At 37.1% G+C, this 17,334-nt stretch overlaps 1 protein-coding gene across 1 annotated transcript; it reads left to right on the forward strand.

Moving 5' to 3' along the window:
• The first annotated feature begins 645 nt into the window (after positions 1–645).
• LOC114537706 lies at positions 646–17,326 on the forward strand. The gene is made up of 14 exons (XM_028558805.1): positions 646–865; positions 941–997; positions 3,680–3,810; positions 4,607–4,774; positions 5,544–5,953; positions 10,029–10,260; positions 11,196–11,331; positions 11,820–12,040; positions 12,827–13,083; positions 13,535–13,824; positions 13,974–14,463; positions 15,208–15,386; positions 16,024–16,082; positions 16,264–17,326. The coding sequence occupies exons 5-14, from the start codon at positions 5,704–5,706 to the stop codon at positions 16,643–16,645; spliced, it is 2,496 nt and encodes an 831-aa protein (XP_028414606.1). The 5' UTR covers positions 646–865; positions 941–997; positions 3,680–3,810; positions 4,607–4,774; positions 5,544–5,703; the 3' UTR covers positions 16,646–17,326.
• The last annotated feature ends 8 nt before the right edge of the window (positions 17,327–17,334 follow it).

Consider the following 17,334-nt stretch of genomic DNA (forward strand, 5'->3'; position numbering starts at 1 on the left):
AATTTCTAGTACTTTAGTGAAAACAGATGCAACAAGAGCTAGTAGCTCCGGACGTAAACATTTTCCGTTTGACTAAAGTATACAGTCGAAAAATCGAAATAAATGTTACGAAAATGTTTATATTTTAAGTTAACATTGCTGTGAAAAATTCCATGAATTATACCAAGTCTTGTGACCAAAAATCTTTATTGTTCGTTTCCCTGTGTTGTAAAACCTATGATGAAATAAGGGCGTGTTTCCAACGTCAAACTTTTGCTATGCAGAAGTATTAAAACAATATGAACTTTTAGAGAATGACGTGAAATGTTTCTATTGAGTATTGTTCTCTAATGTATATCCGGCTAATTAAATTAAATTAGATTAAGAGTTTGTGCTTGTTTTCAGAAAATCGTAGGTAAGTCGTACAATAAATAGTGTTGGCTTTGTACTTACAAAGGATGCATGTACTTACAAGGAATTGCTAAATCGTTCGTCAAAAGATGAGCGCGATTTTGTAGCCTAAAAATGAGATATTCAGAGATTCCTTTTCAGAGGTGGATTTGAACAATTTTGAGCCAGTTCAGATTTTCGTATATATTTGCATTTTCGATATTTCCTGATCTGTATTTAGACTGGAAACGATGCGTTACGACGTACGTAGAGACAATATCAAGATTCCAATAGTCTCTTCCGAATTCCAATTGATTAGTTAAGGTCATTTTATATCGACTTTGTGTGGCCAATGTTTGTGAATGCAGTGACCATATATAGGGTAGATAAACTACGTGGTTTTTTAGTTATTATTCGATCGACTGGGTAACCGTAGAAAGAAACGAGTTTTCCGGCGCGGTGGTTGTAACGATTGGCGAGTTTGATTGCTCGTAAGGTAAGTATATCACAGTATTTTTACCGCTTCACAAAATATGCAACTTATTAGTTATTTTGTATTTACATTTGCCAGTTTAGGAAAGTGTCGCGGATATATTGGTTTGCGGTTGAAGTACAGAGATTATCGCTGGTAAGTTTTTCGAATCGATGTTGTAATAAATTCAGAACGCAGACCAAGGCTGGATTTCCACTTGCAGGAAAATGAGAAGAGTAAAGCTGAATTAATTAATTTGTTTATTTATTCTGTCAAAATTCCAAAAAATATATGGAAATATTTCGATCTAGCGAACTGTTTCTCTACAAGTGGAAATACAAACTGACTGCCGAGAATTCTCCCACTAAATCCTATTATTTCTTCGACTTTGACGAAAGCGTTTGTAAGTCACGTTGTCGGCACTCGGCATAAATTTTACGCTGTCTGTTCATGAAAAGTGATGTGTGTCGCGTGACAGAATTTATCAATTCGTTTATACTGAGAACTATTGCCCACGCTTGCGATTAGCGTTGATTGAAAGTATAACTAAAAAAATCCAGTCGGTTCGTGTTGACATCAATCATTTAAAATTGATCAAAGATCTCTTTCGCTTTACAAACTAGTTCCTAATCCTCTTTAGTCTTTACCGCACTTTTAGACTTGTGACGACGTCACAACAGAATAGTTGCAATCTAGGATTAAATACGGTTTTCGCTCAATTTCGAAATGAAATTTAACAAATAACAACGATTAAACGTCAAGTCCTACCCATTATTACAAATTCGAAAGATTTCCAAAACTCGAAAATATTTACATTACAATATTTACATAGGTTTTAATTTTTCAATGTCGATTTACTGTTATTTACTGTTATCACAGGTTATTACCGCGACACATCTATGTACAATAATACAATTACTAATGACATGTGTCGGCAGAATTTGAAAACGCAAAAAATTTTTATCCGCGTCCACACGTAAACACAAAAACGATCCGAAAACGCTAAAGTTATATGATCCTGCAATAAACCTTCATGTTCTCCACCCGCGTGTCACAAGTTGGATGTCGAATTCAAAGCAAAAATCTACCAAAACCAAAGTAAAACACAAGAATGAGGACTTTCGGACAGACGACAAGCTCGAACTCATAAATGTTGTTGTTGAAGTATCTATTAAATGCATGTCGTGTATAAGAAATTGTGTATAACCATACTCCGACATTTTGGACATGTTTCTCTCGTAAAATACTTCCGCAAATGCTAAAAGAATTGGCGAAGATTTTACTCACCATGAAAATAACCTAAATAAGACTTATTTGAGGCTAATACAGCAATATAAAATTGAGATTAAGCCAGCAGACTTGAAACAAGCCTCATTAATATGGAAACGACTTGATGCATGACGTCATCGTTTTCAAATTTATCCGGCAAAGCTCTCCACACGTATCCGCTTAGCCGTCGTTTTCAAATTCTTCCACTCTGGAGAGCGTTTTCATATTCTTCCGTTTTCAGTGGGCGAAAACGCCGTATACGTGTGGACGATACGCGTAACCGTGGGAATATTCTTGCGTTTTCAAATTCTTCCGGCATCGTGTGGAAACATTGTGTAGTGTTGTTTTAGGTAAATTATAGCGCGTCGTAACCTGTAACTTTTACACATCTTAAAAGCCCAAGCGAAGCGAAGCCAACTTTAATCTTTAAGTGGTCCGCATCTCGTTGATAGATAGATATACAGGGTGTCCCAAAAAAAAGCAACCACTTAAATATGCAGAACATTAACACAGCTCTAAAGCGCAATAGATAAGCACCTCTGGGAATTGAAAATGGCTCTTAATCCTTCATTTACAATGCTAAAAGTCATTTTAGCTGAACTATGGTGCAAACCCGAACAATTTTAATATTCTTGCATATTTAAGTGGTTGCGTTTTTTTTGGGACACCCTGTATATAGATATAGATATAGATAGATAGTAAATTCTGTCATTCTTCTAAACCGTCGTTCATTGTTTAAAGCGTCGCCACAGCCTGAAATTGTGTTTATAAAGCCCTAAACTAATTCCACGGCCTAAATTTTCAAACGAAATGCGAAATATTTCGCCTGCTTTTTTGGATGTTAGCAATGAAGCAGAATTAATTTAATCAAGTGGTCGAAATTCAAAAGAAACAGGCGAAATATTTCGCATTTCGTTGAGAAAAAGTGCCCGTGGAATTAGGCCCTAACGTTTCTGAATTGCGTTTATACATTTCCAAAACTCTTCAATAATTAACATCACTTCAAAGACACACTGGGTTTGCCGTTTTGCAAGTTGAAAGAAAAATTTCATCGTGTGAAATTGGGTTTGGAATTGATTAATTCAGGCATACAAGTAATGCCTAAAATTTATGTTGACATTGAAAGCTTTTAGAAAAAAACTAAGATTCACACGATTAAAATTGTGGATAATACACCTCTATACACACGTTATGCATGCATGCACGATCAGATAAAGATAATGGATCCACATGTTGTCTGAAAAGTACGTGAACAACAAACGATTCGACAGATAAAATACTTCATGCCAATATTCAATAAGATACATGCAGCATGCATGCAGGCCAGGCAATATCGCCTTCCATCGCATTCGCTAAAATATATAGATGTTTGTAACCTTTATATTCGTCAAAGCTGAGTGTCTACAATTGCATTTGAAATGTTAAGTTTTAATTCATATTTTGTATGATAATGTTTTCATTTTTTGTATAACCGACAGGTGATAATTAGGGTGGCTCGATAGGAATGTAATACTTTAGGATTTCTTCCCTTTAAAAAGGTTGACAGCGTAAAATTTTCTTTTTTTTTAGGTAATTGCCCCCAGCCTAAGTGCTGACTGCTGAGTAACGAAAGCATTAGTGGCCACAGTTTACCAGGGAACCGGCGAGGAGGAATCGGTGTTCTAGTTGCGAAAATCTATTTTGCATAAAATTTCCAAAAGGTAATTTGTCTAGAAACGTTGGAAGTTTCAAACTTTATTATAAGCATCGTTCACTGGACTAAGACTGTAACTGTGCAATATACTCAGAAAGAAGTACAAATCTACGGTCAAACGTTTTAGAGGAAAAAAATGCTCTTTCCATAATTCATTCCTATAGTAAGCCATCTTTACTAGACTTCCTGTTGAGAGCCGACATAATAGTCGACAATGGGTTTTTTTGAAAGATGTTTTTCTCCGATACAACCAGATTAATTCAAAGCATACTGCTGTGGTTGGTAAAAAAACAATTTAGTTTTAGCTCAAGGCTTAAATCATAGTTCTATCGCAACATAACAAGCATTGCTTTGACGTCGCAACCGGCAGCTTGCATGAGTAAACATACTTTATTCGCACGATTTTTCAGCGTCCTATTCGCTGCCACTGGGCTGGAATGCAATTATAAATTGTTTATGCCGACGTTTTCACTGTGATAAATATATATACATGCCAACATGGCATAAAAAACGTAATAGTCGCTTTCCACTGTTAAAAAACAACCAGTGTAGTTAACAAAAATATTTACATTCTAGAATTTAGAAAAGACCTTTTGCTATATTGGTTATAGCCTATAGTATATATATTTTTTTAATACGTATTCATATCCTTATTAATAATATTGCCTTAACTCTACCCTAGTTTACTTTTGAAGAGTTCGCTTGCATTGTATGTGAAATGTAAATATTAAATTCTTCTGACGTATGGAATATAGAGCCAGTGACATTGACATAAGCCGTTATTTTGTTACGTTGTTTTGCAGCTTAACATTACACGCGAGTAATCCACCGAAAACATCCGTCACAAGTCGAATAGGTATAATCCGACAAATATTGGATCCAGTGAAACCATTAAGTTCGAGATAGGAACTCGTATGCTGTGTTTGACGATCCACTGATTTTAATAAACATAACTTGCCGACGAACGGCAGGTGAGTGTAAATAAATTCACACATTTCCCAGACCCAATACTCGTTGCCTGTGTGATACTGAATAGAAACTGGCAGTCGTTCAAATATTTTTACCACAAAAAATGTTATCCGACTTTATAAAACATTTGACGGGATTAGTCAAAAAGATTTATGACACGCGAGTAAAGTTTCTGATAGTTTTAAACAGCCGTCTGGTATGTTCTGAGCTTGAGGAGTTATTGACTGTTAGAAACAATTTTTTTAATCATCACGATGCTTATTTTGAGAATGTTTCTTTGTAACTTTTCACATACGATATAGTTGAATTCTAATGTTTTAGAACTAAGCTCTCAAAGTTGACTACAAAAACAACCACAGTACATAGCTTTTCGCCTTTGAATTTTCTTATCAGCATTGTATGTTTGACTTCTGTATTTTGAAAACAAACCGTATTATACAAAAGGCTATTTGGTTTTAATCTACCTGCATGCCTCTAAACTCTAAAGGCATTTGATAGAGCTTAACGGATTACAACTCGTCCGCGTGTGGTTCAAGGTTTACAGTTTTTAAAGGACATATACAGCCTTTATTGAAATAAGCTGTGAACGTTTGAGTTTCACTTGGATAAAATGGCATGGTATCGTTTTCCGGTTTTACGTTCGTACGAGTCCGGTTTTCAAATCCATCTTTCTCAAAAAGATTATGATAATTTTCATTTTTCTTAATTAAAGGAAGATTATACAGTTGAATGGTTGCAGTTCTAATTACATTATCCTGTATCGCGTTTCAGCTTAGCGTTTCTCATCTGAAATCCCGCCACTGAAGATTCGGAGGTATTTTTCGCCACGGGAAACGAGAAAAAATTTATCTAATTTCCTGGTGCAAAGGAGGCTCGAATAGCGTTCCAAGTGGGTCGATTATTTTCACAAAAAGCGATCCGAAGATTCGTCATGGCACTCGCGAACCGAGGTGCGGATGTCGAAGTTGAGATGGACCCGAAAGGCGAGTCGCTGGTCAAAGGCACCAACTTCGCTGGGAATAAGAATTTTGGAATATTTTCAATTCGTACTCAGATGGAAAAGATCTTACTTGTCGTTGCGGCGATTTTGCTGATTCTGTGCATCGTTTTTATTGCGCTTTTGGCGAAAGAAACTGCGGATAACGATAGCTCTAAAGCATCGACAACTGGTGGCCGTGAAGGTAATTAGAGTTCAATTTTTTTTCTGATCGGGAATGTAGCTGCATGTATTCAGATTCAATGATTTTGTTTCAACCTTTTGCACATTTTCTTCGCGGTAGCTATTTTTCGTCGCGGCCGGCAACTCTGCATCTCATGCTATGAACAATCGCGGTGTGGTTTTGTTAAAGTCGAGGAAACTCATCGATATAGTTTCAGTATCGAATGGTATTTGATAGACGCAAATGAAAAGGAGCGATGACCCACGGGGCTTTGACGATTTCAGTGCGCTTATATTTTCTGTCTTAGTGTCCGTTTAAACCAGAAGAGGCCGAACAAAATGGCAGCAATATTTATTAATCAACTGAAAAAATGCTGACTTAATCACTGATCCAATTCACACCTTGGTAAACATAAATTAAAGTAATTCGCCAATTCTATTTCAATTTTCAAATCGAATACGAAACTTCAGCTGCACATAGACGCGAATTGCGCAAGAAATTCGTTACCTTCTGCTTTTACTGTTTTTAACGCTTCATTTGTGACATATTTACATGTACTTGTGGGGATAAGTCTTGTACCGCGCGCTCTCTTACTAACGGTGTTTTGAAACGGAATAGATTTCGCGTTATCCTATTTCCGATTGTGAAGCCAAAACTTTTCTGTTTTCTTAACACTTTCCGCGGTGTCGGCAGCCTGAAGTTAGGCCCGAAAGCAAAGGTTATTGTAGAGGCCAAATTCGCAAGTAAACAGGGTGAGAACTATTATCACCCACCAGAGATAATCGACCCGTAGACCAGAATATAGGTTGATCAAAACTTCGCAGATCAGAGAAGACTTTTGTTTTCGGAGATTATTATTTGAAATATCCATGCAATATTCGGTGAAGTTTTTGCCGCATTTTTGCGCAGCTGTTAACGCTAAAATTCAAGATAAATTTGCATGTGGTTGCTATGGTTTTTCGTAACTAGATAATAATTCTCTAAATGGCGTGACACGTCAATGAATAGTTGGAAATAGAATTCACGAGTTAGCGCTGCGCTTTTCATCTTTCAAACCGATCGCATATTCTTACGCAAGTATCGGGCTAGGTAATGCATTAGAAACGCATCAACGGTCATAAAATTGATATATCCCCAGTGATAACAATCTAATATGGCACTTCATTTAAAAAAATGAGAAGTCATTTTACGAACGTAAAGCAGATTATCATATAAGAAAAAAGAGAACCGCTTGAAATTATATTTGTTCTTATACCCGTTCGTCATTGCTATTTTTCCTCGCTTTTTTTTTCAGAAATGTTCGTTTGTCATTATTGCTAAAGCACGTATATTTGTTTTGGGAAGTTAGCTGAGTCATGCGTTCTGTCATTGTTGATTAGGAGACAAGCTCTTGACTTGAAATCACGCGATTACACGAGCGATTTTCTCGTTTTATTCCGAATTATTCGTATGTTGTTTTGTGAATTATGTACGCAGTTGTGTAAGCTTTGCGAAGGAAGGTGTAACACTGTAACCTATTCTGTGTTTACTCAGTTTACTCAGGAAACGAAAATCGCCCGTGTAGCTGGGGCTTTGTATAATATAGGAAGACAATTTGTGGTTGGTTTCAGGGATACATGTTCATACATGCTTAGCATTTACTAAATTATAACTTTAGGAAAATAACCTAAACAAACAGATAATAAGTCTTTCGTCAAACATGTTTTCATGCGTGGGAAACATTGGCATGGTCGCATGTATATTAAACAAATATTTTTAAAAACAGCAGGGCTCTTTAAATCATCTTAAGTTATGCCGTGTACGCATGTTTTATAACTATACATACTCCTGCAACATAAATTATTTTGTGTATAGAATAATGGGTTTAAAACGGCCGGTTGTACCATGATTCTTCGAGTTATCATCATGCAGGTTTCAGAGATTCAAATGTAAGCGATAAAACGTGTCTGATCATGAAACGCGAAAAAATGGAAATATTTGACCTTGGATGGGTCACCCCACTGAGGTGATGACGAATGATGTTACACATTTGGTTCTTATCTGAAATGTGTTGCTTTTCGTTTAAACTCTTCGAACACAAGTATATTGTACGGCACCGAAATGGGTTTCGTTAGCAAAATTTTAGAAGGTGCATGAACACTTAAAATTAGTTCGGGTGGTCTGCATGGATACTTTAATCATATTACGTTGTAACACAATATACTTTAAGGTGTCATTGACAGAATTGTCAGGAGGGCTTTATTTATTTGAAGCTTCCAACTCTAATAACACAGAGCCATCCAGTATAAATAAAGTTTGTTTTGTTTAGGTTTCCTCTTGTAGTAACACTGGATCAATAAGAGATGATCCTTACTGGACCTCTAGGAAAAACAGTTTAGAACTGATAGAGCTATCCAGTATGAATAAAGTTAGTTTAGTTTAGGTTTCCTCCTGTAGTAACACTAGATCAATAAGAGTTGATCCTTACTGGACCTCTAGGAAGAACAGTTTAGAACTGATATAGAGCTATCCAGTATAAATAAAGTTAGTTTAGTTTAGGTTTCCTCCTGTAGTAACACTGGATCAATAAGAGATGATCCTTACTGGACCTCTGGGAAGAACAGTTTAGAACGGATAGAACTGCCCAGTATAAATAAAGTTAGTTTAGTTTAGGTTTCTTCCTGTAGTAACACTGGATCAATAAAAGATGATCCTTACTGGACCTCTAGGAAGAACAGTTTAAATAGATAATTTTCCTGCCCATTTCCGGACAATGCAGCTGTAATCAATTTTGCAATCTTCGATTAATCTGTTTCCTTGCTCGGAGATATTTAATTTAGTTTAAATTACGTGCGACATTGTGTAACAGGGAGCCAGATAATCTGTCAATATATTGCCAGCGTAGTTCAAGAGGTGTATGTAAAAAAAACGTTCATCTCGCAAGTTCGTGAGAACGTCTCATGCAAGATGGCCATTTCATGAACGGGTTAAATATATTCAAGTGCTTTTTGTGTGAGTCGACTCTCCTGACGAAGGCCCTCAGGTCGAAACGTCGAGAAGTGTTCTGTTTACTTTAGGCAGTTGTTATGCCACATTTGATGCTAACGCCTCTTACAGACGAGCAAGTTTTCTATGATAAGTTTTTATATATATAACGAGTTTTAATTGGCAATTGCACGTGTGTATGCACGACAAAATGTTCTATGACAAGTTTTTCTTTGACAAGTTTTATTTGCTCGTGGGACAAGGTCTTGTGTTAGAAAAAATTGTCAAAGTTGGGTGCACAGACGAACAATTCAAACTTGTCACATAAAAACTTGTCATAGAAAACTTGATCGTCTGTAAGAGGCGAGGCTTGTTTGAGGACGCTGCCACGCTGCCTCCCGAGTATATATTCAATACGTTTTCTGTCAAAGATATATATATATATATATATATTATATATATATATATATATATATATTTATATATATATTATATTATATATATATATAATATATATATATATATATATATATATATATATTACTATCACGGCAACTATCATAGCGCGACATTTAAATTCACCTGATGAGTGTGGCAAGCACTGCTTGTTATACGAAACAAATTTGTAGTGAATGAAATCATATGAAGTAAACCATTTTTACTGAATTTTATTCCCGTTTTCTCGAATTTTATTTTATTTATATATATCGCCTCAAAATTGTTTAGCTAGCTTTTAGCCTGTCGATACAGTTTGCTCATAGCATGATACACATCACTGTCATATGGCATATGCCTACATACAAAAACCGCTCGCCCAAAGCTTGCTAACTTGGCGCTGATAGCATGTCTTTGAATGGGGTGCAGTTAAAAGACGGGTGCGGATGTGCGGATGAGTATTCTTAAAGCACGGCTCAACGGCAACAGGGCTTTTTGAATCTTCAGTCAAGTGGATGTGGTCCGTCCCTCTGAGATATAAATCAAGCTGAATGATTCGTAGTATTCAGTTTAGTAACTCGAACTTCAAACACTTTCTATGAGGTCGGACTTATAAATGTGCAGGTTTTCAACAAAGGCCTTGGCTTATGAATTATGTAAATATTTCATTCCTTGACGTTGATTTCTTTCATTTCAGCCCAAACGACTGCTGAACCAAACCAAACCACATCAAAGCCTACCGCAATGCCCTCGCCAAAGCCTACCACCAAGCCTTCAGGAAAGTACGTCTATTCCGATGAAGCTCAGCGTATTAAGTTTCCTGACTTTTTGAAGAGGGTTCAGGACACTTATTACGAGTATAATCGTGACCAGTTTGCCTGGCAGTCCCATAAAAATGTTGCAGAAATAACTGATGATTTGAAAACTAGGTCAGTTCCATGATTCTTTTTCGTTTGTGCTAGTTATATTTGTTTGTTTTTAACAGCTGAAGCGATAAATAATCTTTTATCCTTTTCGTTCTAAACGGTTCGTCTCCTATTCTTCCAGTGTTACTACAGGAGGAAGCCTAAACTAAACTAACTTAATTTATACTGGATAGCTCTATCAGTTCTAAACTGTTCTTCTAGGAGGTCCAGTAAGGATAATCTCTTATTGATCCAGTGTTACTACAGGAGGAAACCAAAACTAAACTAACTTTATTTATACTTGATAGCTTTATCAGTTCAAAACTGTTCTTTCTAGAGGTCCAGTAAGGATCAACTCTTATTGATCTAGTGTTACTACAGGAGGAAACCTAAACTAAACTAACTTTATTAATACTGGATAGCTCTATTAGTTCTAAACTGTTCTTCCTATATAGGAGGTCCAGTAAGGATCATCTCTTATTCTACAGGAGGAAACCTAAATTGAACTAACTTTATTTATACTGGATAGCTCTATCAATTCTAAACTGTTCTTCCTAGAGGTCCAGTAAGGATCATCTCTTATTGATCCAGTGTTACTACAGAAGGAAACCCAAACTAACTAGCTAAAAACTGCACTATGCTCGTTTCTAAATCTTCGTCTTAAGCTCATTCTATACGATTCATCAGATATAGTTATTGGTCAGCAATATAAGCCCCGTTTACACAACACTGGATTTATTGGTACGGCACGGCTAAAATGGGTACCCGTGCCCATTTCATCTGTGCTCGGCCTTTGTTTTGGTAGCCTGAATGCCAATAAAATTGGGCACGGGTACCAATTTTAGCCGTGCCGTGCCAATAAATTGAGTGTAGTGTAAACGGGGCTATAGACCCAGTTCAGGTGGTACTTTTTAAATCGAATCGCTTGGTTAAATTTATATACTTGTGACTTTTTTCAGACATCTGGCATACAATGCAACTCCAGCGTATCTCAAAGCAAAAACAGACGCTGCGTTTAAGCTCCTGAAAGAAATCAACTCAACTGCTTTGGATGAAAACTTGATGACGCCACGAGAAGTTAAAGCCCTTGAACAGGTTCGTTTTCGAGAGCTAAGCGTCATAGTTCAATAAGTTCATGCATGGACTTTGCTATTGTGTTTTATTATGTAGTTCTATACTAGAATATCTATCCTTCTCAAGAAAAGGAGAGGAAAATTTGTCACTGATGCATTTTCGATAAAACAGGCGAATATACAGCCTTAGGATTGTCAAGATTTTCTATGGATTTAAAAACGAAATCTGACTGATTTCTTTGCCAACAAAATCCACGCCAGTAGCCATAAATGTTACGTTGTAAGAGCAATGAACTGTAAGGCTGAATTTCCACTTGCAGAGAAATGGTTCCCTAGCGAAATACTTGCATATTTTCTATTTTGCTATAAGAACAATCAAGCTGAACGAACTTATTTATCCTGTTCAGTAAAATTCAAAAGAAAAATGTAAATATTTCGCTAGCGAAACCTTTCTCTGGCGAACCCTAAGTTGTTTAAACCTTCGTTCATACGGCGTTCGTTATTTTTTAGGTTAAACATTTCCTCAGAACTGTATTCGGGGCTCCTTTTGACGAAAACTTTTACAATGGCGATTGGATGCTTGGTCCTAATCACTTTTGTTGGCAGGCTATTTGTTCCATTGCCTATGACATCAACGCTTACGCTTTCTACATCAGCCCCACGAACTTTAGCGATGCTGAAAAAATGATCCAAAAGATTTTGGCCAATAAACAATCCATCTTGCAATACAAGTAAGAGTTAAACAATTAAACAATAGCCTGTATTCAGGAAAGTTCCCGGAATTGAGAGCACCGGTTTCTATGTTTGCAGTATACAGTATCCTGTATTTTGGCGATGTTCAAGATATTTAATGTTTTCGGCATATCACTTAAAAATCGCTTTATGAATGCCTCAATGCCTTAATGAAAAGCTCTGGGGCCGGTTGTATGAAAGCCGGATAGCGCTATCCACCGGATAGTGGTTTTTTCAATCGCTTCAAAATCGCTCGTTATTTGCCACAACTTTGATTAAATTTTAGTATTCTTAAATCGAGGATCCTCTTTAATAATTGTTAATAATTGATAATAAATTTTATCGCTTTTCGAGCATTTTTAGAACGGTTGAAAAAATCACTATGCGGTGGATAGCGCTATCCGGCTTTGATACAACCGGCCCCTGTTCTCGCGATTTATCAAATTTAACGTATAAGTTTATGTTTGTTTTTATTCAACATCGCTGTCATGTCAAATTTTAACGCCTGTATATTCAAAACGTCCACCTACACTTACACTTTTTGAGTGTGACATAAAAATTATGTTATTCCTGATCAATGAAAAGTGCTTTCATAATCAGAGGAAAGATTTAAGGTAAACAACTGAAAATCAAGCTCTTATTCGAGTGCAAATACCACAAAGGAATCGCTATGAAGTAATTGAGATCTTTCGCTCAATGAGTTTGAGTGTGAGTGAGCTTTTAGAATACATGCAGGCGTAAGATTTCATGCACTGTTATTGCAATTATTTCGTTGTTTTACTTAGGTCAAATATGCAACTTGGTGTGAAAACTGGTATGGTTCGTTCCAAATTTAATTGTATTTCTGGCATAGATGCGTTTAAACAAGAGTTCAAAAAAATTTCAAGCGAAAACGATCCTGCCGACGTACTGCAGGAGTGGTTTGTGAAGTATTACATCAGAGCTGAGTTTACAAAAGATTTTTCTAAGAATGACCAAAACAAATGGATGGCTAAATATGGTAAAACGTTTCAGCAATCTGTGAATGACAGTTTGATAGAAGGTAGGAAAGTGCAAGATCATACTCGTAAGATATAAAAAAAAGGGATTTAAGAAGAAGAGTTTAGATACTACAGAAGGAAAACTAAACTAACTTTATTTATACTGGATAGCTCTATCAGTTCTAAACTGTTCTTCCTAGAGGTCCAGTAAGAATCATCTCTTATTGATCCAGTGTTACTACTGGAGGAAACCTAAACTAAACTAACTTTATTTACACTGGATAGCTCTATCAGTTCTAAACTGTTCTTCCTAAAGGTCCAGTAAGGATCATCTCTCATTGATCCAGTGTTAATACAGGAGGAAACCTAAACTAAACGTACTTCATTTATACTGGCTCTATCAGTTTTTAACTGTTCTTAATTCCTGGAGGTCTAATAGAGATCATCCCATATTGACTTAGTAGGCTTCAATCCAGTGTTAACACGACTAATTCAGAGATAATATGTTTGCAGGTATTGGCCAACCTGTCGTTGATCTGATTGATTACATGGAGAAAGTCCACCTTAGGCATTGTCTTCCAAGGGATGTGGCTAGCGGTATAGCAGAACTTCCAGTTGACTTCATCTACTTTGATGGAAATGTAACAGCGAATTCTACGACAAAACGTTTGCCGATAACAAATGATTTACTGGATGGAAAGAAATCTTACAAGAATATTCTACCTTACTTCACCACCAGCGATATTACGCCAGAAAGAATCAACGAAATTGGTCATGAAAGATTGAATGCTTTGTATCCGCAGGTATTTGTAATATGTTGTTGTTTATTTGCTTCTGTTTGTTTGCTTGTTTATTTGTTTACCTGTTTTCCTTAATCCGGACCGGTACCGGTTCTCCGGCTGTCCAGGGACATGTCCATGGCTGTTCAAACCCTACGAATTCTTTCCTTCAGGTGATCGAAATCGCAAAGGCTGTAACGAATATCTCCGATGAAGCGAATGCCATCAAAAGATTCCGAGAAATTCTCAGCAATCAATCGTCCTATTACAACGATGCTCCTTTCCCGGAAATTGAATCAAACGGCACTGCTCATAAACGTTGCACCGACGAGGATGAAGCGAAAAAATACTGCCCGAAACGCTATGAATCTTTGTTAAAATGGAAAGCAACATGTAGAGAGACCATGAGCATGCTCTCTCCAAAGCTCATACCATTGTTTTATCACACTGGTGATAAAATAACCGTACCAAACTGCCCGATTGATATGCTCCCGAGTTTCAATCCTTCCTCAGGCGCGCAGTTTTTCCAGCAGGCGGACGCTAACTGCAAGAGGTCGGCGAAATTTGGACTGCCGTTTTTCTTAGAGAATCATGGACCACGATTTTCTGAATGGTCCGTGACCGCTCACGAATCGTGGCCTGGTCACCATACACAGATACAAGGTAAGATTTGCTTCTAACTCTAAAGCCTGGTTTCCATTTAGTTGTAATTGTCGTGAACATGTCATTTTCACCGATGAGAAATTGTGGGGATGTAAATTCGTCTTCATTCCTGTATTCAAATCTGTCATTGTTGTCTGCAGACGTATAGAAATATTCTATCACATCAGCCAACTTGACATGTTCACGACACTCACGACTAAATGGAAACCAGGCATTAGCGACATTGAACTGGAGAGGAGAACAAGGCGAAACCAGTTCAGCTAGCCTTCCACAGTCATCAAAAATCATAATACAAGTGCAATTGACCATAACAAAAAAGATGGCGGGTGTATATTTTACCAGAATGCATTGCGGTCGGAAATCGTTTAAAAACGCGAACTGACGTCTTTTAAAGGACAGGCATAAAACAGGAAGTTATTTTCTTCGCTGTGTTAAAATTTCACGTCATTAGGAGTTTTTCTTGCCATCTTTTTTCAGTCAATCATTTTTAATGCATGCAATGCATTCTGGTAAAATGGACCTGCCGCTATCTTTTTCGTTACGGTCAATTGCCAATTCATACTGACCTATAGTATTACTGTCGAGCATGCATGCTGACATTGTACATTTCTCGATCTTTTGGTAACTTCTCAAGATTATATTTACTTTGAATTATTCTGTGCGGAGTTTCTATGCACACGAATCAAACTATACGTTCGCCTGAATCCGAGAACTTTACACCTGTTTTTTCTGCGATTTTTTCAGCTCAAATTGAGTATTTCAAGGATAAATATGGCGGCGTTCCAAAATGGATCGACGATAAGACATACTACACGTTCTTCACCGAAGGATGGGGCTTGTATTCAGAAAACCCTGTCATCGCTAAAGATACGAACACTTATGATGGCCAGCTGATGCAGAAATTTGGCATGCTGAAGTGGCAGGTAATAAAGATCGTTTGTGTTTTAACATTCCTTGTTTCGTTGGGAGGGGAAGCCATACGTCAAGTAATCGTTGAAGAAATGAGAAGTATATCCGATTTCCTAACTCGACATAAGCTATGACATTTCCTAACTCGCATAGCCTCTTACAGACGATCAAGTTTTCTATGACAAGTTTTTATGTGACAGATTTTAATTGTTCGTCTGTACGCCCAGCTTTAACAACAAGTGTACTTGTCATAGAAAAAAAATGTCAGAGTCGGCCGTACAGACGAACAATTCAAACTTGTCATAGAAAAATTGCTCGTCTGTAAGAGACTTAAGGCCGGTAAACACTTTTTCGGCGACAAATTTCAAACGTCTGAACAGGGAAATTTTAGTGAAAACAGTGATGTAGCCTAGTGTGTGTCAGCCTTCACAAACAACTTGTCACGAGTACACATATATGTTTGTGTATGTTATTATGCTTAATTGTATTTTACATTGTGTGTGCAATTTTTTGCGATTAATAATCTCTCTCCCTCCACATTTCATCACCGAGTATATAAATTATAGTTGTCTTGGCCTTTTTTTAACAAGTCTATATATAAGTTTTCTCTATGAATGAATTATTTTCACTCATATTTCTTTTAATTTTTAGGTTTGGAGAGCGCTTCGTCTGATTGTCGATACCGGTCTGCATTATCGAGGCATGAACAGGTGTGTATGTTTGTGTACACCGGTAAAAACCCCCAGTTGTCCCTCCGTAATCCTACCCGATTATAATTGGACGGAATACATATTTTGAGCGAAGCGATTGGCTTCAAATGTTCATACCAGTACGTGTACAGTGTTAGTATATAGATCATCGCCTGAACTACGTCATGTTTTGCTCTTTCAGAACTAGAGCACTGTGGTACTTCTCGGAATATGCCTGGGACAGCTCCGATTTGGCGCAGAAAGAGATAACTCGTTACCAGGGCGTTCCCGGTCAAGCGACGGCGTACATGTTGGGTCAGCAGAAGCTCGTGCAGCTCCGGGGGTACGCGAAAAAGATGCTCAACGAATCGTTCAACATTCAAGATTTTCATTACCAGGTTCTGTCGCAAGGCTCGGCACCAGAAGCCTATCTTCAGAAACACGTAACAAAATACGTGCAATGCAGTCTGGGAAAACTAAATGGTACAACGTGTGACGTAATTTTGAAACCGCCGAAAAAGACTGCCACCCAGAGCGTTGCGGACGAGGGACCTCCCCAGCCTCCCAAACGTCATCACTATTAAAGAGTTTTAATGCTTTCTTAATCCGATAGGAACGATTGTATAAATTGATCTCGTTCAAAATTTTAATCATTACGTAATCGTAGTCACTGATCTGCAAACCAGAACTGGATAGTCCTAACATACTTTTCAAATGCATTGACCAATTTTACGGAGAAAATATTTTAAACCATTGACGACGTTCAAATTTCGGCATTGTTATTTCACTGTTTTTGTAGAATGTGTTAGTGCAACGGGCGAAATCATTTCTAAAGAGCCAATCTAGTTCACTTCTGATGGATGTTTTATAGTCTGTTGTCTTGCAGTATATATGGGCGGCAAATCGACCAAAGCCGATGCATTATTGCTTTATTGATAGTAGACTACATTACATACGTCAGAAGTGAATTGGCCTACACATAATGGATCACAGATTGATGAGACCTTGGTTAAATCTTCCTGCGTCTATTCCAAATACACTTTCAATACAATTATTTCTAAGGTGGTGCATTTGAATGTTGATATATAGAAACTTGCAAAGCATAGTCAGAACTGTTTTAAAATGGGCCCTGATGTGTTAGTTAGTAATATATAACTACCAGATGCAACAAAGCACCTAGTTTTGAAACGGGCCTTCATAAACACTTATTTTATAGCATAGTTTAATCATTAATTAATAAACGTAAATTTTCATTGATTGAAAAATTACTTTT

Source organism: Dendronephthya gigantea, unplaced genomic scaffold, assembly GCF_004324835.1.
Source record: "Dendronephthya gigantea isolate DGI-Jeju-01 unplaced genomic scaffold, DenGig_1.0 000162F, whole genome shotgun sequence".
NCBI classification, from domain to species: Eukaryota; Metazoa; Cnidaria; class Anthozoa; order Malacalcyonacea; family Nephtheidae; genus Dendronephthya; species Dendronephthya gigantea.

Excerpts from the sequence above, each read along its gene's own strand:
- LOC114537706 (XM_028558805.1), top strand. The coding sequence starts at position 5,704 with ATGGCACTCGCGAACCGAGGTGCGGATGTCGAAGTTGAGATGGACCCG. Across the intron at positions 12,041-12,826 it reads CAATCCATCTTGCAATACAA|GTCAAATATGCAACTTGGTG; the intron begins GTAAGAGTTAAA and ends TGTTTTACTTAG. Across the intron at positions 16,083-16,263 it reads CATTATCGAGGCATGAACAG|AACTAGAGCACTGTGGTACT; the intron begins GTGTGTATGTTT and ends TTGCTCTTTCAG.